The sequence below is a fragment of the Tachyglossus aculeatus genome, chromosome 7 (genome assembly GCF_015852505.1).
Source record: "Tachyglossus aculeatus isolate mTacAcu1 chromosome 7, mTacAcu1.pri, whole genome shotgun sequence".
In the NCBI taxonomy this organism is placed as follows: domain Eukaryota; kingdom Metazoa; phylum Chordata; class Mammalia; order Monotremata; family Tachyglossidae; genus Tachyglossus; species Tachyglossus aculeatus.
The window spans coordinates 19,613,482-19,640,199 of NC_052072.1; the positions used below are offsets into that span (position 1 = coordinate 19,613,482).

Consider the following 26,718-nt stretch of genomic DNA (forward strand, 5'->3'; position numbering starts at 1 on the left):
CAACTTGGACTTCCCAAGCGCTTAGTACAGTGCTCTGCACACAGTAAGCGCTCAATAAATACGAGTGAATGAATGAATGAATGAATGAATGAATGAATGAATGAATGGAGGCTCAATGGGCAGAGCGCCCCGCCCCCGCCTGGCCACGCCCCCAACATACGCCAAACTCTGGCCACGCCCCCGACGCAAGCCACGCCCACGACGCAAACCACACTCCTACGCAAGACACGCCCACGACGCCGGCCCCTAGCCCTGGCCACGCCCACGACGCACGCCCACGACGGAAGCCACGCCCACGACGCACGCCCAAACCCTGGCCGTGCCCACGACGCAAGCCACGCCCCGAGGCAAACCACGCCCCCGACGCGGGTCCCTGGCCCCGCCCCACATGGCCACGCCCACGACGCCCAACAAAGCAGTGGCCACGCCCACGGCTCACGTCACGCCCACGACGCTGGCCCCTACCCCCGCCTGGCCACGCCCACGACGCTCGCCCAAACGCTGGCCACGCCCCCGACGCAAACAACGCCCACGACGCTGGCTCCTAGCCCCGCCCCGCATGGCCTCGCCCACGACGCACGCCCAAACCCTGGCCACGCCCCGACGCAAGCCACGCCCATGACGCTGGCCCCTACCCCGCCACCCTCCTGGCCACGCCCACGACGCACGCTCACGACGCAAGCCACGCCCACGACGCACGCTCAAACCCCGCCCCCTGGTCACGCCCCCGACGCAAGGCCAAACCCCGCCCCCACATCATAATAATGATGATGGCATTTGTTCAGCGCTACTGCTAATAATAATGATGGCATTTATTAAGCCCTTACTATATGCAAAACACCGTTCTAAGCACTGGGGAGGTTACAGAGTGATCCGGTTGTCACACGGGGGGTTCACAGTCTTAATCCCCATTTTACAGATGAGGGAACTGAGGCACAGAGAATAATAATAATAATGATGATGATGATGGCATTTATTAAGCGCTTCCTATGTGCAAAGCACTGTTCTAAGCGCCAGGGAGATTACAAGGTGAGCAGGTTGTCCCAAGGAGGGCTCACAGTCTTAATCCCCATTTTACAGATGAGGGAACTGAGGCCCAGAGAAGTGAAGTGACATGCCCAAAGTCACACAGCTGACAATAGGCGGAGCTGGGATTTGAACCCATGACCTCTGACTCCAAAACCCGTGCTCTTTCCACTGAGCCACGCTGCTTCTCTTACTATTCATTCATTCATTCAATCCTATATCACTGGAAAGAGCACAGGCATTGGAGTCAGAGGTCATGGGTTCGAATCCCGACTCCGCCACATATCTGCTGTGTGACCTTGGGCAAGTCACTTAACTTCTCTGAGCCTCAGTTACCTCATCTGGAAAATGGGGATTAAGACTGTGAGCCCCGCATGGGACAACCTGATCACCTTGTATTCCCGTACAGCGCTTAGAACAGTGCTTTGCACATAGTAAGCGCTTAAGAAATGCCACCATTATTATTATTATTATTTATTGAACACTTACTGTGTGCAGAGCACTGCACTAAGTGCTTGGGACGTACAATTTGGCAACAAATAGAGATGGTCCCTACCCAACAACGGACTCACAGTCTAGAAGGGGGAGACAGACAACAAAACACGTGGACAGGTGTCAAAATCGTCAGAACAATACTTGTACCAAGCACTGTTCTAAGCGTTGGGGGGGGGGGATACAAGGTGATCACGTGGTCCCACGAGGGGCTCCCAGTCTTCATCCCCATTTTCCAGATGAGGTCACTGGGGCTCAGATAAGTGACTTGCCCAAGGTCACCCGGCAGACATAGAGAAGCAGCGTGGCTCAGTGGAAAGAGCCTGGGCTTGGGTGTCAGAGGTCGTGGGTTCTAATCCCAGCTCCACCACTTGTCAGCTGTGTGACTTTGGGTAAGTCACTTCCCTTCTCTGTGCCTCAGTTACCTCATCTGGAAAATGGGGATTAATAACAATAACAGTGATGGCATTTGTTAAGCGCTTGCTATGTGCAAAGCACTGTTCTAAGCGCTGGGGAGGTTACAAGGTGATCAGGTGGTCCCACGTGGGACTCACAGACTTAATCTCCATTTCACAGATGACGGAACAGGCCCAGAGAAGTGACGTGACTTGCCCCAAGTCACACAGCTGACAATTGAGAAGCAGCGTGGCTCAGTGGAAGGAGCGCGGGCTTGGGAGTCACAGGTCACGGGTTCGAATCCCGCCTCCCCCACATGTCTGCTGTGTGACCTTGGGCAAGTCACTTCACTTCTCTGTACCTCAGTTCCCTCATCTGTCAAATGGGGGTTAAGACTGTGAGCCCCACATGGGACAACCTCATCTCCTTGTATTCCCCCCAGCGCTTAGAACAGTGCTTGGCACATAGTAAGCGCTTAACAAATACCAACGTTATTATCATTATTAAGTGGCGGAGTCGGGATTTGAACCCATGAGCTGCGACTCCTTCTCTGTCTCCCCCTTCTAGACTGTGAGCCCACTGTGGGGTAGGGACCGTCGCTAGATGTTGCCAACTTGTCCTTCCCAAGCGCTTAGTCCAGTGCTCTGCACAAGTAAGCTCTCAATAAATACGATTGATTGATTGATTGATTGATTGATTTCCCAGCCCACGCTGTTTGTCCACCCGGCCCCGCCCCGTCCCGGCTCCGCCTTAGCCTCCCCCGCCCCCCGATCCGGCTTCCTTCCTTCCCTCCCCCCTATGCGTTTCTTCAGTCGTGTTTATTGGGCGCTGACCATGTGCAGGACACTGGACTGAGCGCTGAGGAAGGCCAAGGAGGCCGCAGGTCGAGCCGGGCCCGCCCTGACGGCGGGGGCTTCTGGTTGGCGCCGAGGCGTCTGGGAGGGAGGGAGGGAGGCTGGGCCTCCGCCGCCCCCATGGCGGGCCCCCCGTGCCCTCCGTGCCCCCCGTGCCCCCCGGGCCCCCCCGCGCCCTCCGTGCCCCCCGCTCCTCCCGCGCCCGCCGTGCCCCCCGCGGTCCGTGCTGGGCCTTGGCCCCTTGCGGGCCCTGGGCGCCGTGCGGCGGTTGGGGCTGCGGCCCCTCCTGCAGGCCCTGGGCCGCCCGGAGCCGGACCCAGAGCCGGGCCCAGCCCGGGGCCCCCTGCCCACGTGAGTCTGCCTCACCCTCGGCACCGACACCCTACCCGCCTCCTCCCCCTCCTCTTTCTCCACCACCGTCCAGCCCCCTCCTCCTTCTCCACCACTCTCCAGGCTCCCCCTTCTCTCCCTCGTCCTCCTCCTCCTCCACCACTCTCCAGCCTCCTCCTCCTCTCCTTCATCCTCCTCCTCCCCTACCACTCTCCAGCCTCCTCCTCTCCCTCGACCAACCCCTCCTCCACCACCACTCTCCATCCGCCTCCTCCTCCACTCTCCATCCGCCTGCTCCTCCTCCTCCACTCTCCAGCCTCCTCCCCCTCTCCCTCCTCCTCCACCACTCTCCAGCCTCCTCCTCCCCTCCCTCCTCTTCCACCACTCTCCGGCCTCCTCCTCCCCTCCCTCCTCCTCCTCCACTCTCCAGCCTCCTCCTCCCCTCCCTCCTCCTCCTCCACTCTCCAGCCTCCTCCTCCTCCCCCTCTCCCTCCTCCTCCACCACTCTCCAGCCTCCTCCTCCCCTCCCTCCTCTTCCACCACTCTCCGGCCTCCTCCTCCCCTCCCTCCTCCTCCTCCACTCTCCAGCCTCCTCCTCCCCTCCCTCCTCCTCCTCCACTCTCCAGCCTCCTCCTCCTCCTCCCCCTCTCCCTCCTCCTCCACCACTCTCCAGCCTCCTCCTCCCCTCCCTCCTCCTCCACCACTCTCCAGCCTCCTCCTCCTCTCCCTCATCCTCCTCCTCCTCCTCCACCACCACTCTCCAGCCTCCTCCTCTCCTTCGTCGTCATCCTCCTCCTCCTCCTCCTCCTTCACCACTCTCCAGCCTCCTCTTCCTCTCCTTCATCCTCCTCCACCACTCTCCAGCCTCCTCCTCCTCTCCTTCATCCTCCTCCTCCTCCACCACCACTCTGCAGCCTCCTCCTCCTCTCCCTCGTCCTCCTCCTCCTCCTCCTCCACCACTGTCCAGCCTCTTCCCTCTCCCTCGTCCTCCTCCTCCTCCTCCATCACTCTCCAGCCTCCTCCTCCTCTCCCTCGTCCTCCTCCTCCTCCACCACTCTCCAGCATCCTCCTCCTCCACCACTTTCCAGCATCCTCCTCCTCCACCACTTTCCAGCATCCTCCTCCTCCTCCCCCACCACTCCTCCCTGCTTTCCCGCACCTCCTTCCGCTTTCGCTCTCAGCTGGGTCCATCCACCAGTATTCTTCTCCTCAGGGTGTAGTTGAGATTGCTGCTGACTCCCCTCTCCCTTCCTTGCAGGACGCCGCTGCTGCTGCAGTTGCCACCCGTGTGCCAGGCAAACCTCCTGGCCTTGTTGCTGGCCACCCGCCCGGCGCTGCCCAGGCCTGCCGTCCGGTCCCTGCTGCAGCTGGTCCGCTGTCCCTCTGCCTCTGACCCCTGGCTGAGGGCCCTGGGGGACCTTCTGGGGAGGGAACTGGGGGAGGCAGAGGAGGGGGCCTCCCTGCTGACTGCTGAGTGCAGGGAGCAGTTGAGGGGTCTGTGCCGGACACTCAGGGGACCGGACCGGGGGCTCGGGCCGAACCGCGCCGAGGTCTCCGTTGAGGCGGCGGAAGACATGGGATCTCAGTCATACCGAAGGGGTAGGAAGGGGTTGGAGAGGGAAGACGACAGTCAGGAGGGAGAACGACCCCCCAAGAGGCCTCGGGTCCAGGAGGGTGAGGAGGAGGGTGGGAGTCCGGGGGAAGGGCCATCAGCTGTGGCTGGCCAGGAGGGGGGATCCCCCTCAGGGGCTGGAGAGAGCGAGGAGGACTCCATCAGCTTGGGAGCAGTGGATGGAGAGGCCTGCGGCAGGCCAGGAGAGACTCTGGATTTGCCCCAGGACATCAAGGTACTGCTCGTCTGCTAGTCAGAGGGCTCTCGGTGATGGGGAGCACGGTGAGCTGGTCTGAGCTGTCCCCTCACTCCAGCCACCGTGACCACCCCAGCCCCCAACTCCACCCTAACCACCATAAATGGCCCTGGACATAGGGGATGAGCACAATAGCTCAGGATCAGAGCTGCACCCTCCGCTCCTCTGCCACTCACCTCCTCACCGGGCCTCGTTCTCGCCTGTCCCGCCGTCTACCCCCGGCCCATGTCCTCCCCCTGGTCTGGAATGCCCTCCCTCCACACATCCACCAAGCTAGCTCTCTTCCTCCCTTCAAGGCCCTACTGAGAGCTCACCTCCTCCAAGGGCCTTCCCACACTGAGCCCCCTCCTTCCCTTCCCCACAGCACCTGTATATATGTATATATGTTTGTACATATTTATTACTCTATTCATTTTACTTGTACATATCTATTCTATTTCTTTTATTTTGTTAATTCGTTTGGTTTTGTTCTCTGTCTCCCCCTTCTAGACTGTGAGCCCACTGTTGGGTGGGGACCGTCTCTATATGTTGCCAACTTGTACTTCCCAAGTGTTTTTAGTACAGTGCTCTTCACACAATAAGCACTCAATAAATACAATTGATTGATTGATTGACCCCTGGCCCACGTCCCACAGTCAACTTGTACTCCCAAGCGCTTAGTACAGTGCTCTGCACACAGTAAGCGCTCAATACATACGATTGATTGATTGATTGGTCTGGAATGCCCCCCCTCCTCACATTCGCCAAACTAGCTCTCTCCCCCGCCCACTTCAAAGCCCTACTGAGAGCTCACTTCCTCCAGGAGGCCTTCCCAGACTGAGCCCCCCTTTTCCTCTGCTCCTCCTCCCTCCCCATCACCCCCCTCCCTCCCTCTGGCCTACCCCCTTCTCCGCCCCACAGCAGTCGTTCACATTTGTACATATTTATTATTCTATATATTTTATTAATGATGTATATGTACCTATAATTCTATTTACTTTGATGTTATTTTATTGTTTTATTTTGTTGTCTGTCTCCCCCTTCTAATAATAATAATGGCATTTGTTAAGTGCTTACTATGTGCAAAGTACCGTTCTAAGCGCTGGGGGGGATCAGTTTGTCCCACGTGGGGCTCACGGTCTTAATCCCTATTTTACAGATGAGGTAACTGAGGCTCAGAGAAGTTAAGTGACTTGCCCAAGGTCGCACAGCAGACGTGTGGCGGAGCCGGGATTCGAACCCATGACTCTGACTCCAAAGCCCATGCTCTTTCCACTGAGCCACGCTGCTTCTAGAGTGTGAGCCCATTGTTGGATCATCATCAATCGTATTTATTGAGCGCTTACTGTGTGCAGAGCACTGTACTAAGCGCTTGGGAAGTCCAAGTTGGCAGCGTATAGAGACGGTCCCTTTCCAATAACGGGCTTACAGTCTAGAAGGGGGAGACAGGCAACAAAACAAAACACGTAAGCAGGTGTCAAAATCATCAGAATAAATAGAATTAAAGCTATATGCACATTCATTCATTCATTTGATCGTATTTATTGATAGCGATTGTCCCTATCTCTTGCCGAATTGTACTTTCCAAGCGCTTAGTACAGTTCTCTGCACACAATAAGCACTCAATAAATACGATCGAGTGAGTGAATGAATTAGTGGATGGGCAACCACAGGAGTCAGAGAAGGCCACGATGCCCAAATCCTGGGAAGGGATGGGGATGGCGTAAAGCCAAACCTGGCCACGTTAGGAGGCACGTGGGTTCCAGAAGGGATTGGAAACTTGCTTCCGAGGGTCTTGCGGTGTTGCCCTGGGCTGGCCCAGGAGTCGACTTTGTTTGGCCCTGCCGCCTCTACTGGAACTGAACTGGGCGAAGGCAGAAACTGGAGCCAGAGGGGATCCCCTTACACTGCCCAAAGATCAGAGGCCACCTAAGCAAAATCAGGGGCTCAGGGCCACATGGGTGAGATGTCTCCTGACCCAGCGTGGCATAGTCTCAGTGGAAAGAGCCCGGGCTTTGGAGTCAGAGGTCAGGGGTTCAAATCCCGGCTCCGCCAATTGTCAGCTGTGTGACTTTGGGCAAGTCACTTCACTTCTCTGGGCCTCATCTGTAAAATGGGGATTAAGACTGTGAGCCCCCCGGGGGACAACATGATCACCTTGTTACCTCCCCAGTGCTTAGAACAGTGCTTTGCACATAGTAAGCGCTTAATGAATGCCATTATTATTATTATTATTATTAGTGGTGAGAGCTGAGTGTCAGAGGACCTGTCTTCTAATTCCGACTCCACCCCCTTGAGTCATTTAACTTCTCAGGGCCTCATTTTCCTCATCTGTAAAATATTCTCCCTCCTACTTACACGTGCAAGGCTCATGTGGGACGGGGACTGTCTGACCTTCTTATCTTGTATCCACCACAGCGTTTAGAACAGTGCTCAGTGCAGAAAAAGTACTTAAATAGTATTGGTGTTATTATAATCTTCACCCTCTCCCTGGCCCGAGCTTTGCCCCCCTCCCGACCACTCCCACCCACCTCTCGTCCCCGTCTCTTCTCAGGGCCTGGTATCCCAACTGTTGGAGATAGAATGGGAGGTGAGTAATTTGCGCGCGCCCTCTCGCCCCTCGTTCTTGTCCATTCTCATCTTGGCCCATCTTGTCCATTCCCATCCTGGCCCTTCTTGTCCATTCCCATCCTGGCCTGTCTTGTCCATTCCCATCCTGGCCTGTCTTGTCCATTCCCATCCTGGTCCGTCTTGTCCATTTGCATCCTGGCCCGTCTTGTCCATTCCCATCCTGGCCCGTCTTGTCCATTCCCATCCTGGCCCGTCTTGTCCATTCCCATCCTGGCCCGTCTTGTCCATTCCCATCCTGGCCCGTCTTGTCCATTCCCATCCTGGCCCGTCTTGTCCATTCCCATCCTGGCCCGTCTTGTCCATTCCCATCCTGGCCCGTCTTGTCCATTCCCATCCTGGCCATTCCCGTCCTGGCCATTCCCATCCTGGCCATCTTGTCCATTCCCATCCTGGCCCTAGACCCCAAAGCTGGCTCCCCCTGGAGAACTGTGGATCCTTGGGGCTCTAGTTCCTGAGAAGAACAGACCCCTGGGTCGGAGAGGGAGGGACTGAGAGAGAACTGGACAGGGGTGGGGTCTCCAAGTAGCGTCCCAGCGTTTCCTCTTCCCCCAACAGGGACCACTGGGAAGCCCCCCCACCGACCTGCATCTCCTCCACCAGTGCTTCCCCCACCAGGTGAGAGCGGACCCGAAGGCCTGACCAGGACGCTACCCCTGGGCTTGTCTTTTGTCATCTTAATGAGCAGCGGAAGTTGTGCGTCTCCTGTACGCTGCACACTGTGCTTGGAACTGCGTCCTCCCTCCCGCGCGTGCCCACCCCAACCCCCTTTTCTGTAACAGCAGCATCAGGGCTGGGAGAAGAGGTGCCTGTGTGGGCTGTGCGGGCCACCTCAGCGCCCCTCGGTCCTCATCTCCCTGTCCCGTCCCCCCTGACCTCTCCAGTTGGAGGCTGTGTGTGAGCAGCTGCGATTGTGCCAGCTCCCGGACACTGCCATCTACCAGCTCAGCACCTGGCTCCTGGCCCTGGCACCTGACCTGAGCAGCAGCAGTGCCACTGTGCTGGCCCAGAGCCTCTTTCTGGACAAGGTGGGTGCTCCCAGGGTGGCATGGGGAATGTGGGCCCCGAGGGCACGTGTATGGGAGAAAGGGCAGCCAAGTATGGGTGGCTTGGCCGGGTGGGCAGGGGGACGGAGGGGCTGGGTCGGGAGAGTCCGGGGTTCAGGGGTGATGTGCCTTACACTGTTGTTGGTCCGCATTACCGGTGGAGGGAGAGGAAAAGGAGGGTGCCTCCCTGACAGCTCTAATTCACTCCCTGACCCCCCACTCAACCGCTGCAGATTCTGTCCCTGACGGCCCCGGCCTCACGAGTTCTCACGGCTGCCCTGTCCGCCTTCTGTACTAAGTACCCACACGCCATCGGCCTGGGCCTTTTTCGCCCCTTGCTGCTGTCCCCTGCCACAGGTAGCTTCCTCTCTCCCTCCCTCCCGCGGTCCCATCCCCAGTGTCCCTGAACTGCCTCCGTTCCCTGTCCCCATCCCCACTCGGGCCCCAGGAGGCCCGTCCTTCAGCACCAGCTCCACTCCCCAGCCTCACCGCGTCTGCTCGAGACCTCAGCCCACACTGTCCCAGGTCCTTCTGTCTGTGGCAAAGAGGGTGGAAGGAGCCCTCCCCCGCAGTGCCCAAGAGGGCAAGGTGACCGGCCCTTGTGCCCCGCTCAGAAGTTGGCTCGGGCCCAGAGTCTCGTACCCCCACCTCTTTGCCTAGGCCCCCTGCAGACAGGGCTACTTTGCCAGCTGATGGAGAAGACCCTAGAGCCGGAGCAGCTGATCCTGATGTTGAGGTGTGTGTGTCCCACCAATTTCTCTTCCCTTTGTCCTCTTCACACCACTCCTTCAGCCCCTTAACTCCGCACATCCTTCAGACCCTCTGGGTCCCACGTTTGCCGGGCTGGGATTGGGAAAGCAGCCTCCACTCCCGCCCCGGGCTGCACCATCCCCATCCTGACGTAGAGCCTCTCCCTTCCCTCCCAGCCTCGCCCTGGACCTCCCCTGGACCGAGGCTACTTTCCCACTTCTACAGACCCTGCTGGGGCAGCAGGTGAGGGCTGTGGCTGCTGGGAATGGGGTCCTCACTCCATGTTGCCCGGGCCTTCTGACCAAACTTTCCCATGGATCTTGAGGCCGATTCCGTTCTCTTCCCCGCTGCTGTGAACATTCAAGAGTTAATTAAAATAATAATAGCATTTATTAAGCGCTTACTCTGTGCAAAGCGCTGTTCTAAGCACTGGGGAGGTTACAAGGTGATCAGGCTGTCCCACAGGGGGCTCACAGTCTTAATCCCCATTTTACAGATGAGGGAACTGAGGCCCAGAGGAGTGAAGTGACTTGCCCAAAGTCACACAGCTAACAATTGGCGGGGCCGGGATTCGAACCCATGACCTCTGACTCCAAAGCCCGTGCTCTTTCCACCGAGCCACGCTGCTTCTCCTAATGGTCGGCAGGTGCTTTGAGGTCCTTCGGCCCCAGCCCGGTGGGTGATGGGTGGGGCGAGGTCACCTAGGAAACGCCTGAGGATCCCGGTGCCAAGGCCCGCGGTCTCTGTCGCCGTCCTTCAGCTGGCGCTGCCCCCTGAGACCTTGGACCAACTGTTGGGTCAGCTTTGCTGCCAGACTCCCGTCTTCGCCTCCTCCGTGGCCTTCTCCCGGCTAGTGCTGACCGTCCTGACCCAGTATCGGAGTCACGTGAGTGGACTGGGGCTGACTGGGTCAGGGCTCGGGGAACCTGTCGGGGAGAGCGGGGCCCTGGGGGTCGCTAAGCTTGACCTCACCTCTTACCTTCCCCCACCTGACTACCCCCTCCCTTCTGCGGCAAATCCCCTCCATATGGCTTCCCCTCCGCCCCTACTGCTATCCCTCAATGTCTTAATCAATCAATCAATCAATCGTATTTATTGAGCGCTTACTATGTGCAGAGCACTGTACTAAGCGCTTGGGAAGTACAAATTGGCAACACATAGAGACAGTCCCTACCCAACAGTGGGCTCACAGTCTAAAAGGGGGAGACAGAGAACAGAACCAGACATACCAACAAAATAAAATAAATAGGATAGAAATGTACAAGTTAAATAAATAAATAAATAAATAGAGTAATAAATATGTACAACCATATATACATATATACAGGTGCTGTGGGGAAGGGAAGGAGGTAAGATGGGGGGATGGAGAGGGGGACGAGGGGGAGAGGAAGGAAGGGGCTCAGTCTGGGAAGGCCTCCTGGAGGAGGTGGGCTCTCAGCAGGGCCTTGAAGGGAGGAAGAGAGCTAGCTTGGCGGAGGGGCAGAGGGAGGGCATTCCAGGCCCGGGGGAGGACGTGGGCCGGGGGTCGACGGCGGGACAGGCGAGAACGAGGTACAGTGAGGAGATTAGCGGTGGAGGAGCGGAGGGTGCGGGCTGGGCAGTAGAAGGAGAGAAGGGAGGGGAGGTAGGAGGGGGCGAGGTGATGGACAGCCTTGAAACCCAGGGTGAGGAGTTTCTGCCTGATGCGCAGATTGATTGGTAGCCACTGGAGATTTTTGAGGAGGGGAGTAATATGCCCAGAGCGTTTCTGGACAAAGATAATCCGGGCAGCAGCATGAAGTATGGATTGAAGTGGAGAGAGACACGAGGACACGAGAGACACGTCTTAATGTCTGTCTCTCCCTCTAGACTGTAAACTCATTGTGGGCAGGGAATGTGTTGTCTGTTTATTGCTCTGTTGTACTCTCCCAAGCACTTAGTGCTCAATAAATATGAATGAATGAATGGAGTTCTCCCCCCACTTCGTATCTCCCCTCCAGATCACGGAAACACAGAAACTTTCCCTCGCTGCCGCCCTGCAGCTTAACACCACCTTTCTAAGGAAGACCCTGCTCACGGTCTTAGGATGCCCACCGGCTTCCAGCAAGGCTCCACTCCCCTCCTAGGAATGATTTGACCACGAGGGAACCTGTCTGGTCCAGCTGTCCTTTGGTCCGAGCAGCTCAGCTCCCTTCATGGTAGGACTCGGGGAACCCCCGGCAGGATTGGCAGAGCCGCTCATTAAGCTCATAATAAAGTTGGCAGGGAAGATCAGGAAGCCAGAACTGCTGCCTGTGGGATCTGCATTACTGACCAGTTGCCACCAAAGTTCTGCACCCCGCTTAAGCCTGGCTCAGATCCCAGGAGTGAGGGCATGGGCGCCCACAGAAGGACCGCCTCTCTTGGCTCCGTGGATCGACAGCTCCAGATGTGTGTGGATGGAAAGTTGGAAAGTTAAAGGCGAGCGTGGACAGTCCTGCCTCCATTTCCCACAGAGCTGTCAGTGCTGGCTCCTCCAGTGAGGTTTCGTCTCGGGAACCTGGAAGTGGCAAGCAGGACCCTCGCCGTGGGCAGAGTAAGGCTCAAGATAATGAGGCTGGGACATCTGACAACTATTTGGCGTGGGCATCGTATGTCTGGGAGCTGGTTTGCCAGGCCCCCGCTGCTCTCCATCTCCTCCTCTCCCGCCGCTTGCCTTTCCCCAGGGCGCGCTACGGCAGTGACCTGAGAACACCAAGCAGGAGGGACAGTGGAAGGAGAGCGAGGGCAGGGCTGAATTACAGCTGGGTTCTAATGTTGCCAGGTAAATGGTGGTATTAACCAGCGCCTAGCTCCAGATCGGTTGTTCCCTCAGATCTGGGGAAATAAAGGAAAAGCCAAATAGGGAAATTTGGGGCTGGAGAAGAAAGAAAGTTGAACAAGCCCGGAGAAGGACAAAGGGGCACAAAACAGGGTGAGCTGTCTAGGAAGAGATAGGAAGGTGTCCTAAAATGTCAGGAAGAGGAACTGGTGACAAGCCTCCAGGGGCAAGTAGATTAAAAAGGGTGAGGGGCACGGACAGGCAAGACACTGGAAAAGTTGATGTGTGCTGGGAAACACTTGGTTTGGAAAAGTTGGTTAGTTATCAATTGGGGTGAGAATTAAAAAAAAAATCTGCTTTTAAAAATACGGTGCCAACAGCTCGAGTGGTTTCTGCTGTGCCATACCCATGCAACCCTCGTCTCACATTGCTGTCTGCCACTCATCTCTTTGGGGTTTTTGGGTTTTATTTGAAGAAGCGAGGCATTTGTGTCAAAGGAAACCCACACTAGTGTGGTTCTGCCTCAGGAGTGACGTGTATTGAGTTTGCTCAGTTTTAAAAGATGCTGTCCATGTGGGAGAAGCTAAAACTGAGGAATCGATGGATTGGACACTACAGTGCCAGAGTCGACCTATCCTGTTAGCAATTAAAAATAACGTTTATTGTAAAGTTGGCTCCTTGTCGACTGTATAGCAGTTGCTCAAGCACTAGATTTAAAATGTAAATTTCAAACATATAGCTTTTGTGTCTAGGGAAATGCTTCAAATAATAAAGCCCTACTGCTTTTTCAGCCCCTGCCAAGGTTGGGCTCATGCTGGGAGCTGTGCTTTTTTGTGATGGTATTTCCTAATAATGGTGATGATGGTATTTGTTAAGCGCTTACTATGTGCCAAGCACTAAGCATTGGGGTAGATACAAGGTAATCAGGTTGTCCCACGTGGGGCTCACCGTCTTAATCCCCATTTTGCAGATGAGGTAGCTGAGGCACAGAGAAGTTAAGTGACTTGCCTAAAGTCACACAGCTGAAAAGAGTGGCGGAGTCAGGATTAGAACCCATGACCTCTGACTCCCAAGCCCAGGCTCTTTCCACTGAACCATGCTGCTTCTTGCTTACCATGCTGGGGTAGATCAGGTTGGACAAAGTCCATGTCCCACATGGGGCTCAGCATGGCTTAGTGGACAGAGCACGGTCCTGAGAGTCTGAAGGACCTGGGTTTTAATCCTGACTTTGCCACTTGTCTGCTGTGTGACCTTGGGCATGCCACTTTACTTCTCTGTGCCTGTAACCTCGTCTGTGAAATGCAGATTAAGGCTGTGAGCCCCATGTGGGACGGGGACTGTGTCCAACCTGATCAGCTGGCTTGGGACATAGAAGTGCTTAACAAGTACCGTGATAATCCCTACTTTACATTGAGGTAACTGAGGCACAGAGAAGCAAGGTGACTTGCTTAGGGTTACACAGCAGACACGTTGTGGAGCCTGGATTAGAACCCATCTCCTTCTGGTTCCCAGGCCCGTGCTCTATCCAGTAGGCCACGCCGCTCCCTTGATGGACTGGCTGTTTCTGCATCCCCAGAGGGGAGGTAATAATAATAATAATGCTGGCATTTATTAAGTGCTTACTATGTGCAAGGCACTGTTCTAAGCGCTGGGGGTATACAAGGTGATCAGGTTGTCCCACGTGGGGCTCACAATCTTCATCCCCATTTTACAGAGGTAACTGAGGCCCAGAGAAGTTAAGTGACTTGCCCAAAGTCACACAGCTGACAAGTGGCAGAGCCGGGATTCGAACCCATGATCTCTGGCTCCAAAGTCCGTGCTCTGTCCACTGAGCCACGCTGCTTCTAGCAGTGGAGAAGGTAGCAGTGGAGGAGGTTCAGCCTTGCACTCAGTGCAGCCAGAAGTTGTCAATTTGTCCTCCCCACCGTCCTCCCACCCCTTTCCTTCTTCCTACAGGGAACGTGGCCTAGTGGAAAGAGCATGGTCCTGGGAATCAGAAGGCCTGGGTTCTAATCAGAGTGGCTCAGTGGAAAGAGCACAGGCTTTGGAATCAGAGGTCATGGGTTCTCATCTCAGAGCTCTGCCAGTTTTCAGCTGTGTGACCTTGGGCAAGTCACTTCACTTCTCTGGGCCTCAGTTACCTCATCTGTAAATTGGGGATGAAGACTGTGAGCCCCCCGTGGGACAACCTGATCATCATCATCATCATCAATCGTATTTATTGAGCGTTTACTGTGTGCAGAGCACTGTACTAAGTGCTTGGGAAGTACAAGTTGGCAACATATAAAGACAGTCCCTACCCAACAGTGGGCTCAGAGTCTAAAAGGGGGAGACAGAGAACAAACCCAAACATACTAACAAAATAAAATAAATAGAACAGATATGTACAAGTAAAATAGAGTAACACATATGTACAAACATATATACATATATACAGGTGCAGTGGGGAAGGGAAGGAGGTAAGATGGGGGGGATGGAGAGGGGGGCGAGGGGGAGAGGAAGGAAGGGGCTCAGTCTGGGAAGGCCTCCTGGAGGAGGTGAGCTCTCAGTAAGGCCTTACAGTGCTCTGCCCACAGTAAGCGCTCAATAAATACGACTGAATGAATCTGCCCTGATCACCTTGTAACCTCCCCGGCGCTTAGAACAGCGCTTTGCACATAGTAAGCGCTCAGTAAATGCCATCATTATTATTCATTCTATCATTTATTGAGCACTTACTGTGTGCAGAGTGGCTACCAATCAACCTACGTATCAGGCAGAAACTCCTCACCCTGGGCTTCAAGGCTGTCCATCCATCCCCTCGCCCCCTCCTCCCTCACCTCCCTTCTCTCCTTCTCCAGCCCATCCCGCACCCTCCGCTCCTCTGCCGCCACTCACCTCCTCACTGGGCCTCGTTCTCGCCAGTCCCGCCATCGACCCCCGGCCCACGTCCTCCCCCTGGCCCGGAATGCCCTCCCTCTGCCCATCCGCCAAGCTAGCTCTCTTCCTCCCTTCAAAGCCCTCCTGAGAGCTCACCTCCTCCAGGAGGCCTTCCCAGACTGAGCCCCCTTTTTCCTCTCCCCCTCCCCCCGGCCCTACCTCCTTCCCCTCCCCACAGCACCTGTATATATGTTTGTACAGATTTATTACTCTATTTATTGTACATATTTATTTTATTTTGTTAATATGTTTTGTTTTGTTGTCTGTCTGCCCCTTCTAGACTGTGAGCCCACTGTTGGGTTGGGACCGTCCCTATATGTTGCCAACTTGTACTTCCCAAGCGCTTAGTACAGTGCTCTGCACACAGTAGGCGCTCAGTAAATACGATTGAATGAATGACCCTCCGCACCCTCCTTCGGCCCCCAGCGTTCTCCACCCTAGGCCTCAGCCCCGCACCAGGTCCAGGGTAACCCATGGGACAACCCGATCACCTTGTATCCTCCCCAGTGCTTAGAACAGTGCTTTGCACACAGTACACACTTAACAAATACCAAAATTATTATTATTCAGCATGGCTCAGTAGAAAGAGCATGGGCTTAGGAGTCAAGAGGTCATGGGTTCAAATCCTGGCTCCGCCACTTGTCAGCTGTGTGACTTTGGGCAAGTCACTTCACTTCTCTGGGCCTCAGTTCCCTCATATGTAAAATGGGGATAAAGACTGTGAGCCCCCGGTGGGACAACCTGATCACCTTATATCCTCCCCAGCGCTTAGAACAGTGCCTTGCACATAGTAAGCACTTAGTAAATGCTATTGTCATTATTACTATTATTCTCTGGGCCTCAGTTCCCTCATCTGTAAAATGCGGGTTAAGACTGGGAGCCCCATGTGGGACAACCTGATCACCTTGTATCCTCCCCAGCACTTAGTGCCTTGCACATAGTAAGAGCTTACCAAATGCTATTATTATTATTATTATTATTATTCTCTGGGCCTCAGTTCCCTCATCTGTAAAATGGGGATTAAGAGTGGGAGCCCCATGTGGGACAACCTGATCACCTTGTATCCTCCCCAGCACTTAGAACAGTGCCTTGCACATAGTAAGAGCTTACCAAATGCTATCATTATTATTATTATTATTATTCTCTGGGCCTCAGTGCCCTTATCTGTAAAATGGGGATTTAGAGTGGGAGCCCCACGTGGGACAACCTGATCACCTTGTATCCCCTCAGTGCTTGGAATAGTGCCTTGCACATAGTAAGCTCTTAATAAATGCTATCATTATTATTCTTCTTCTGTGGGCCTCAGTTCCCTCATCTGTAAAATGGGGATGAAGACTGGGAGCCCCCCGTGGGGCAACCTGATCACCTTGTATCCCCTCAGCGCTTAGAACAGTGCTTTGCATATAGTAAGCGCTTAACAATTTAATAGTTTATTAATTTTACTTGTACATATTTATCCTGCTTATTTTATTTTGTTAATATGTTTTGTTTTGTTGTCTGTCTCCCCCTTCTAGACTGTGAGCCCGCTGTTGGGTAGGGACCGTCTCTATCTGTTGCCACCTTGGACTTCCCAAGCGCTTAGTCCAGTGCTCTGCACACAGCAAGCGCTTAATAAATATGATTGAATGAATGAACAAGTACCATCATTATTAACAAAAGCAAAAGCACAACGCGCATGCGCGGCTGGGGGGGCGGCGCCGGAAGTCGGGAGGCGCTCGGATGCCCCGCCCCTTCCCCCCGGGTTATTGCGCAACGCGACGCGCCGGCTTCTCCACGTTGGCGGCCTAGGCGGCGCGCGCTCGCTCTCGCGAGACTTGGCCCCTATTTTTAGCGCATGCGCGGTCAGCGCCTTCTCTTCCTCTCGTAAGCGGCAGGTTGTTTGGGCGCCATGAGGTGAGTCTGGGCGGCTCCTCCGCAATCCGCGTCCATCCGCCCCCGCCGATACCGATTTGGGCCGGGGAAGTCACCGATGTCGAAGCCTGAGGCCCTCACGGACCCCGGGCGGAAAGCCGTTTTCCCCGCGGGGTTATTCTCATCCCGCATTGGCCACTTGCCCGCCGTGTGACTTCGGGCAAGTCACTTCATTCATTCATTCAGTCGTAGTCATTCATTCATTCAGTCGTATTTATTGAGCGCTCACTGTGTGCAAAGCACTGGACTAAGCGCTTGGGAAGTACAAGTTCATTAATTCAGTCGTACTGAGCGCTCACTGTGTGCAGAGCACTGGACTAAGCGCTTGGGAAGTACAAGTTCATTCAATCGTATTTATTGAGCGCTCACTGTGTGCAGAGCACTGGACTAAGCGCTTGGGAAGTACAAGTTCATTCAATCGTATTTATTGAGCTCACACTGTGCAGAGCACTGGACTAAGCGCTTGGGAAGTACAAGTTCATTCAATCGTATTGAGCGCTCACTGTGTGCAGAGCACTGGACTAAGCGCTTGGGAAGTACAAGATCATTCACTCAATCGTATTTATTGAGCGCACACTGTGTGCAGAGCACTGGACTGAGCGCTTGGAAAGTACAAGTTCATTCATTCAATCGTATTTATTGAGCGCTCACTGTGTGCAGAGCACTGGACTAAGCGCTTGGGAAGTACAAGTTCATTCAATCGTATTTATTGAGCGCTCACTGTGCAGAGCACTGGACTAAGCGCTTGGGAAGTACAAGATCATTCATTCAATCGTATTCATTGAGCGCTCACTGTGCAGAGCACTGGACTCAGCGCTTGGGAAGTACAAGTTCATTCATTCAATCGTATTTATTGAGCGCTCACTGTGTGCAGAGCACTGGACTCAGCGCTTGGGAAGTACAAGTTCATTCAGTCGTGTTTATTGAGCGCTCACTGTGTGCAGAGCACTGGACTAAGCGCTTGGGAAGTACAAGGTCATTCAATCGCATTGAGCACTCACTGTGTGCAGAGCACTGGACTCAGCGCTTGGGAAGTACAAGCTCATTCATTCAATCGTATTTATTGAGCGCTCACTGTAGAGCACTGGACTAAGCGCTTGGGAAGTACAAGTTCATTCAAGCGTATTGAGCGCTCACTGTGTGCAGAGCACTGGACTAAGCGCTTGGGAAGTACAAGATCATTCATTCAATCGTATTCATTGAGCGCTCACTGTGCAGAGCACTGGACTCAGCGCTTGGGAAGTACAAGTTCATTCATTCAATCGTATTTATTGAGCGCTCACTGTGTGCAGAGCACTGGACTCAGCGCTTGGGAAGTACAAGTTCATTCAGTCGTATTTATTGAGCGCTCACTGTGTGCAGAGCACTGGACTAAGCGCTTGGGAAGTACAAGGTCATTCAATCGCATTGAGCACTCACTGTGTGCAGAGCACTGGACTCAGCGCTTGGGAAGTACAAGCTCATTCATTCAATCGTATTTATTGAGCGCTCACTGTAGAGCACTGGACTAAGCGCTTGGGAAGTACAAGTTCATTCAAGCGTATTGAGCGCTCACTGTGTGCAGAGCACTGGACTAAGCGCTTGGGAAGTACAAGATCATTCATTCAATCGTATTCATTGAGCGCTCACTGTGCAGAGCACTGGACTCAGCGCTTGGGAAGTACAAGTTCATTCATTCAATCGTATTTATTGAGCGCTCACTGTGTGCAGAGCACTGGACTCAGCGCTTGGGAAGTACAAGTTCATTCAGTCGTATTTATTGAGCGCTCACTGTGTGCAGAGCACTGGACTAAGCGCTTGGGAAGTACAAGGTCATTCAATCGCATTGAGCACTCACTGTGTGCAGAGCACTGGACTCAGCGCTTGGGAAGTACAAGCTCATTCATTCAATCGTATTTATTGAGCGCTCACTGTAGAGCACTGGACTAAGCGCTTGGGAAGTACAAGTTCATTCAAGCGTATTGAGCGCTCACTGTGTGCAGAGCACTGGACTAAGCGCTTGGGAAGGACAAGTTCATTCAATCGTATTGAGCGCTCACCGTGTGCAGAGCACTGGACTAAGCGCTTGGGAAGTACAAGTTCATTCATTCAATCGTATTTATTGAGCGCTCACTGTGTGCAGAGCACTGGACTAAGCGCTTGGGAAGGACAAGTTCATTCAATCGTATTGAGCGCTCACCGTGTGCAGAGCACTGGACTAAGCGCTTGGGAAGGACAAGTTCATTCAATCGTATTTATTGAGCGCTCACTGTGCAGAGCGCTGGACTAAGCGCTTGGGAAATACAAGTTCATTCAATCGTATTTATTGACCGCTCACTGTGCAGAGCACTGGACTAAGCGCCTGGGAAGTACAAGTTCATTCAGAGAAGCAGCGTGGCTCAGTGGAAAGAGCACGGGCTTTGGAGTCCGAGGTAGTGGGTTCGAATCCCTTCTCTGCCACTTGTCAGCTGTGTGACTTTGGGCAAGTCACTTAACATCTCTGAGCCCCCGTTCCCTCATCTGTAAAATGGGGATTAACTGAGCCCCCCCGTGGGACAACCTGATCACCTGGTATCCTCCCCCCAGCGCTTAGAACAGTGCTGTGCACATAGTAAGCGCTTAACAAATGTCATCATTATTATTATTCATTCAATCGTATTTATTGAGCACTCACTGTGTGCAGAGCACTGTATTAAGCGCTTGGGAAGTACAAGGTGGCAACAGAGACGGTCCCTACCCAACAGTGGGCTCACAGTCTTTGAGCGCTTACGGTGTGCAGAGCACTGGACTAAGCGCTTGGGAAGTACAAGTTGGCAACATAAAGACGGTCCCTACCCAACAGTGGGCTCAGTCTTTGAGTGCTTACTGTGTGCAGGGCACTGTAGTAAGCGCTTGGGAAGTACAAGTTGGCAACATAGAGAAGAAGTTGTGTGACTTTGGGCAAGTGACTTCTCTGGGCCTCAGTTACGTCATCTGTAAAATGGGGGTTAAGACAGCCCCACGTGGGACAACCTTTTCATTCATTCATTCATTCAGTCGTATTTATTGAGTGCTTACCGTGTACAGAGCACTGGACTAAGCACTTGGGAAGTACAAGTTGGCAACATACAGAGAAGAAGAAGCTGTGTGACTTTGGGCAAGTGACTTCTCTGGGCCTCAGTTACCTCATCTGTAAAATGGGGGTTAAGACTGTGAGCCCCACGTGGGACAACCTTTTCATTCAGTCGTATTGAGCGCTTACTGTGTGCAGAGCACTGTACTGAGTGCTTGGGAAGTACAAGTTGGCAACATATAGAGACGGCCCCTACCCAACAGCGGGCTCACAGTCTAGAAACCTGATCACCTTGTAACCTCCCCAGCGCTTAGAATAATAATAATGGCATTTATTAAGCACTTACTATGTGCAAAGCACCGTTCTAAGCGCTGGGGAGGTTACAAAGGTGATCAAGTTGTCCCATGTGGGGCTCACAGTCTTCATCCCCATCTTACAGATGAGGAAACTGAGGCACAGAGAAGTTGTGACTTGCCCAAAGTCACACAGCTGACAATTGGCACAGCTGGGATTTGAACCCATGACCTCTGACTCCAAAGCCCGAGCTCTTTCCACTGAGCCACACTGCTGCTCTAGCCAGTGCTTAGAACAGTGCTTTGCACATAGTAAGTGTTTAATAAATGCCATCATTATTATTGTTATATAGAGACGGCCCCTACCCAGCAGCGGGCTCACAGTCTGGGCATCAGTTACCTCATCTGTAAAATGGGGGTCAAGACAGCCCCACGTGGGACAACCTGATCACCTTGAGTCTACCCCAGCGCTTAGAAGAGTGCTTGGCACGTAGTAACGCTTAACAAATACCATCATTACTATTATTATTCTCTATGGCTCAGTTCCCTCATCTGTAAAAGGGGGATTAATAATAATAATGATGGTATTTGTTAAACGCTTACAATGTGCCAAGCACTGTTCTAAGCGTTGGGGATACAAGGTCATCAGGGGAAGCAGTGTGGCTTAGTGGAAAGAGCACGGGCTTGGGAGCAGGTGATGGGTTCAAATCCCAACTCCACCAATTGTCAGCTGCGTGATTTTGGGCAAGTCACTTCACTTCTCTGTGCCTCAGTTCCCTCATCTGTAAAATGGGGGTTTAGACTGTGAGCCCCAAGTGGGACAAGCCGATCACCTTGTATTTCCCCCGGCGCTTAGAACAGTGCTTTGCACATAGTAAGCGCTTAACAAATACCACCATTATTATCAGGTTGTCCCAGGTGGGGCTCACAGTCTTAATCCCCATTTTACAGATGGGGGAATTGAGGCCCTGAGAAGTGAAGTGACCTGCCCAAGATCACACAGCTGACAAGTGGCGCAGGCGGGATTAGAACCCACGACCTCTCACCCCAAAGTCCTTACTCTTTCCACTAAGGCTAGCACTGTGAGCCCCATGTGGGACAACCTGATGACCTTGCATCTCCCCCAGCGTTTAGAACAGTGATGGTGATGATGGTATTTGTTAAGCGCTTACTATGTGCCAAGCACTGTTCTAAGCACTAAGGGAGATCCAAGTGCAGCGCATGGCACATAGTAAGCGCTTAACAAATACCATCATTCTATCGGTGTAGCCAGCCCGGCTGCAGGGCAACCCTGGCAGGCCTTGAAGGAGGGCAATGCCCTCGCAGGGAGGAGAAGAGGTCGATGTCCCCTGGCCTGGAATGCCCTCCCTCCTCAAATTCTCCAAACAACCTCACTTCCCCCTTTCAAAGCCCTACTGAAAGCTCACCTCCTCCAGGAGGCCTTCCCAGACTAAGCTGCCGTTTTCCTCTGCTCCCCCTCCCCATCGCTCCGACTCACTCCCTTTGCTCTTCCCCCCCCACTCGCCCCACAACACTTGTGTGTGTGAATATAATTCTGTTCATTTTTGTTAATGATGTGTATATATCTATAATTCATTCAGCCGTATTTATTGAGCGCTTACTGTGTGCAGAGCACTGTACTAAGCACTTGGAAAGTAATTCTGTTTCTAATCATGTTACTGATGTCTGTTCCCCCCCCCCCCCCCCCCCCCCCCCCCACCTTCTGGACTGTGAGCCTGTTGTGGGCAGGAATGATCTCTCTGTTGCTGAATTGTACTTCCCAAGCACTTAGTACAGCACCCTGCACGCAGTAAGTGCTCAATAAACACAGTTGAGTGATTGAATGAACGACTTGAATGAACTTTTCTTGCGTTCCATCCCGACAACCCCCCGACCCGTGGCCACGTAACCCCTGTAGCTGCCGTCCCGCTTACGGCCAGTCTTTTTTCTTTCTACAGCAGCAAAGTGTCCCGCGATACCCTGTACGAGGCCGTGCGGGAGGTTCTGCACGGACCCCAGCGAAAACGCCGAAAGTGAGACCCCCCTCCCGGGACGTGGGGCAGGGAAGGGTGGGAATGGAGGAGGACAGGAGTTGGGATGCTGGGGACAGGAGCCCTGTCATGCTTTGAACTCCCAAGGCTGCCCTACACAGATTTGTTGCTTTCCCCCACATTTCTGCGAGGGAGGGAAAGGCTGTCATTTGCCAATGGAGGGTTAGTACTATTCAGTCATTTTTATTGAAAGAATTGCAAAGCGCTAGTCTCTAGGCTGCAAGTAGGCAAGGGATATATCTATGCTTCCAATCATGTATGTTCTGGACACAGTAAGTGTCTAGTAAATAATTACTGCTAATGACGACGACAACAGCCTGGGCTTTCTGCAGGCTTGCAGATGTGGAGTCGTGTTACTAGATGTTGAGAAGGGCATGCTAAACTTCTGCAGGGGGGAGAAGTAGGAAAGTTAGGATTGGAATATCTCTCCTCGTAAGGGTGGTGAGGTCAGCCCGCTCTGATCCCCTCAAATGTCCCGGCACCTCTGATGGCCCGAACAGTGAGCTGTACTAAACGCGTGTCTTCCTCAGGTTCCTGGAGACCATAGAGTTGCAGATCAGCCTGAAGAACTATGACCCCCAGAAAGACAAGCGTTTCTCCGGCACCGTCAGGTTGGCACAGTTCCGCTCCCACCCGCCCTCCGCCTGCCCCCCTGCCTCCCGGGCTCGTTCCCTGGTCCCGGTAGGGGCTGGCGGTCAGGGGCAGGCAGTGCTGAGGGGCCTGGGTAGTTCAGACCCCCTGGCTCTGCAGGGTTGGCTGGACGGACCCCCACCCTGGGTCTTAAAACATGAGGGGAGGCGTGGTGAGGCTTCGGCCGAGCCTGCCGGCTAGTCTGAGAAGCCAGACTAGCTGCTGGTGAATCCGGACGCTCTGGGTAAGGCTCCTGGCCCTGGTCCCAGACTCCCTGCCCTCCTCCCCTTCCTCTTCCTCGGGCGGGCTTCGAAGTGATCCGGCCCCTCTCCCTATTCTCCAGGCTGAAGTCCACGCCCCGGCCCAAGTTCTCCGTTTGTGTCCTGGGTGACCAACAGCACTGCGATGAGGCGAAGGCCGTGGAAGTGCCCCACATGGACATCGAGGCCCTCAAGAAGCTCAACAAGAATAAGAAGCTTGTGAAGAAGTTGGGTGAGTACTTGGGCCATCGGGCAGGAGTGGTCCAGGGAGAAGGTATTCCTGGTCCAACCCTCTAGATGACTGCAGCAGAAAGGCTCCGAAGAGATCTGAGCGGTTCTCTTAAGAGTTTTTGGTAGTCAGGATCTTGTGTGCCGAAAAAGCCGACAAGCAAGTCACATCCCATTCACGGGACATCTCCTTGTTGGATTCCAGGGCTAAGGCTAGGATTCCATGGGAGGAATCGGTCGTGAGTGTAGGACCCTGAGAGGAGTGGTCTCCCTCTGGATGAACTGTTCAGCAGTTAGATGATCATTCCAGCCCAGGCTGACCATTCCCCCCGTCCTCTGCCCACTAGCTAAGAAGTATGATGCCTTCTTGGCCTCCGAGTCGCTGATCAAGCAGATTCCCCGCATTCTGGGACCCGGCCTGAACAAAGCGGGCAAGTTCCCCTCCCTGCTTACCCACAATGAGAACATGGTGGCGAAAGTCGACGAGGTCAAGTCCACCATCAAGTTCCAGATGAAGAAGGTAATAGGGGGTGAGGGTCTCGTGAGTGGGCCGCCTACCATCACCTGGTTCTTGGGCTGTCCTGACTGCGATACTTGGCTGAGCTATGTTCCTACCCTCCAAGCCTGGGCTGTGGGGGTGGGGTGAACCCGGCGGGGTCTGGAGACCTGAAGCTGAATACAGTGGCTGGCTTGGGGAAGTTTGGCTCAGTTTCTCCCTCTTCTCCATCACCAACTCTTTTCTTCCCCTGTAGGTGCTCTGTCTGGCTGTGGCTGTTGGTCACATCAAGATGACAGAGGATGAGCTGGTATATAACATTCACCTGGCAGTCAACTTCTTGGTGTCACTGCTGAAAAAGAACTGGCAGAATGTGCGGGCGCTGTACATCAAGAGCACTATGGGCAAGCCCCAGCGCCTGTACTAGCCCTGCACCTATTAAAAGTTGAGAACTGGCTGCCTTTTCAGAAAGTGTCTGTCTTCTCCTGTTTCCTTGCAGTGAATACGTGGGTTGAATGAGAGGAGTGAAGGATATGAAGGCAGAGCACTGTACTAAGTGCTGGGGAGAGTACAGCAGAACAATACAAACACATTCCCTGTCCCCAAGGAGCTTACAGTCCAGAGGGGGAGGCAGACTGGGCAGGGTGATTGATTTAAAGCTGTGATGGTATGGAGTTTGTTTGTGGAGGCATATGGGCAACCACTGAGGTTCTTGAAGTGTAGGGAAAGATGAATGGTAGGAAGAGGAGGCAGCAGTGCTAAATATACTGAAGTGGGTGGGGAGAGGAGGTGGCGCAGTACAAGTGGTTGGATTAACATGGTAGCAGTTTGAGAGGAAAGTGGATTTTAGCAATGTGAAGGTCGAACTGTGGATTTAGGGAAGAAAGTGGGTTGAATGAGAGGAGTCAAGGATGATGATAATGAGGGTATATGTTAAGCGCTTACTATGTGCCAAGCACTGTTCTAAGCACTGGGAGGGGATACAAGGCGATTAGGTTGTCCAACGTGGGGCTCCCAGTCTTCATCCCCATTTTACAGATGAGGTAATGGGCCCGGAGAAGTGAAGCGACTTGCCCAAAGTCACACAGCTGATGAGTGGCGGAGCTGGGATTAGAACCCACAACCTCTGACTCCCAAGCCCGGGCTCTTGCCACCGAGCCACAGGCTTATGAGACAGGAAAGATAGTTGTGCCATCTACAGTGATGGGAAAGGACAGGGTTTTGGTGGGAAGATTTGCTCTAGACATGTTTAATTTAGAGGTGTTGGGAGGTCTTTCAGGTAGAGATGTCTTAGAGGTAGAAAGGTAGGTAAGACTGCAGAGAGGGAGCTGGATCAGGATTTGGGTCTGTAAAGGTGGTAGTTGAAGCCATGTGAGCGAATGAGTTCTCCAAAGGAGTGGGTGTAGATGGAAAATAGAAGGGGACCTAGAACTGAACCATGAGGGACATCCACAGTTAGCTGGTGGGAGGCAGAGGAGCCCATGAGAGAGACTGGGAATGAGAGGGCAGAGGAGAACCAGGTGAGGACAGTCGGTGAAGCCAAGTTTGGATAATGTTTCCAGGAGAAGGAAGTGGTCAACAGGGTCGAAGGCAGCTGAGGGTGAGGGTTAGAATGGAGAAGAGAATAATGGGTCATTGGTGACCTTTGAGAGGCTGGTTTCTGTAGAGAGGGGAAGAAAGGCATGTTGGAGGGTGTCAAGGGGAGAGTGGAGAGAAGCTCACTCATGAGGAATGGTAGGGAGATGGGATGATGAGGGATCCCTGGGGTAAAGGGAGGATTCAGGATGGGAATGTTTGGAAGCAGAGAAGATGCCATTGGAGAGCGAACAGCTGAAGATGGCAGATGAGGGAAGAAGGGGGCAAGAGTTCATAGATGTGAAGGGATGAGGCTGGATGTACAGGTGGAGGGGGTAGTGTGGCTCAGTGGAAAGACCTTGGGAGTGAGAGGTCATGGGTTTTAATCCCAGCTCTGCCACTTATCAGCTGTGTGACTTTGGGCAAGTCACTTCTCTGTGCTTCAGTTCCCTAGTGTGGAAAAGGGGGGTGAAGACTGCACCCCATGTGGGACAACCTGATTACCTTGTATCTCCCCTGGCGCTTAGAACAGTGCTTGGCACATAGTAAGCACTAAACGAATACCAAAATTATTATGTTAGATCTCTGATAACTTCAGGGAAAGGGCAGGGGAGATTTTAGGGAGGTTATGCCTGATGCTTTTAATTTAAAGATTTTAATTCTTTTTCAATTTTAAGTAGGTGACCATGTCACTAGTGGCAAGTGAGGGTGGGAGGACGGGGTTTTGAGGAGGGAGTTGAATGTCTGAATGGGGAAATGATTTTGCCAGCCTGAGTTAAAGCTCGGGTCAGCCAAATACCTAGATTTCTGCCAGCAACACTCTGGCTTGTGCAGAAGAGCGAAGGAGGCAGACTGGAGGTGATCCAGGACTGGGTTAGTGGTATGAGATGGACAAAGGGGTAGGGGAGTGGGATTTGGTAACAGGAGTAGGTAATTTGGGTGTGGAGGCTTAAATGAGGTATGATTTGAGAAAATTGGATGAGGTCAAAAGTTGGGAGAGAAGGCAGGTAAAGTGGTCAGAGGGGTTTCAGAATTGGTGAGGGGAGAGATTGTGCACAGGCTAGAGATGAGAGTGTGTGTCCAAGTGGGTGAGCTGGGGTGGAGCAGGAGGTCAGAGTAATAATGGCATTTGTTGAGTGCTTACTATGTGTAAAGCACTGTTCTAAGCACTGGGGT

The 26,718-nt window shown here is 53.5% G+C and overlaps 2 protein-coding genes across 2 annotated transcripts; both read left to right on the forward strand.

The window, feature by feature from the left end:
* Nucleotides 1–96: 96 nt before the first annotated feature.
* On the forward strand, nucleotides 97–12,938 carry FANCE (FA complementation group E). The gene is made up of 11 exons (XM_038748760.1): nucleotides 97–718; nucleotides 2,846–3,119; nucleotides 4,357–4,945; nucleotides 7,500–7,535; nucleotides 8,132–8,191; nucleotides 8,458–8,601; nucleotides 8,853–8,976; nucleotides 9,280–9,355; nucleotides 9,546–9,612; nucleotides 10,130–10,255; nucleotides 11,349–12,938. The coding sequence occupies exons 1-11, from the start codon at nucleotides 97–99 to the stop codon at nucleotides 11,472–11,474; spliced, it is 2,244 nt and encodes a 747-aa protein (XP_038604688.1). The 3' UTR covers nucleotides 11,475–12,938.
* A 3,962-nt stretch (nucleotides 12,939–16,900) lies between these two features.
* On the forward strand, nucleotides 16,901–24,438 carry RPL10A (ribosomal protein L10a). The gene is made up of 6 exons (XM_038749227.1): nucleotides 16,901–16,960; nucleotides 22,261–22,335; nucleotides 22,884–22,964; nucleotides 23,327–23,475; nucleotides 23,819–23,991; nucleotides 24,224–24,438. The coding sequence occupies exons 1-6, from the start codon at nucleotides 16,956–16,958 to the stop codon at nucleotides 24,392–24,394; spliced, it is 654 nt and encodes a 217-aa protein (XP_038605155.1). The 5' UTR covers nucleotides 16,901–16,955; the 3' UTR covers nucleotides 24,395–24,438.
* Nucleotides 24,439–26,718: the final 2,280 nt, after the last annotated feature.

Excerpts from the sequence above, each read along its gene's own strand:
- FANCE (XM_038748760.1), top strand. The coding sequence starts at position 97 with ATGAATGAATGGAGGCTCAATGGGCAGAGCGCCCCGCCCCCGCCTGGC. Across the intron at positions 9,356-9,545 it reads CAGCTGATCCTGATGTTGAG|CCTCGCCCTGGACCTCCCCT; the intron begins GTGTGTGTGTCC and ends CTTCCCTCCCAG. Across the intron at positions 9,613-10,129 it reads AGACCCTGCTGGGGCAGCAG|CTGGCGCTGCCCCCTGAGAC; the intron begins GTGAGGGCTGTG and ends GCCGTCCTTCAG.
- RPL10A (XM_038749227.1), top strand. Across the intron at positions 22,336-22,883 it reads CCCCAGCGAAAACGCCGAAA|GTTCCTGGAGACCATAGAGT; the intron begins GTGAGACCCCCC and ends TGTCTTCCTCAG. Across the intron at positions 23,476-23,818 it reads GAAGCTTGTGAAGAAGTTGG|CTAAGAAGTATGATGCCTTC; the intron begins GTGAGTACTTGG and ends TCTGCCCACTAG.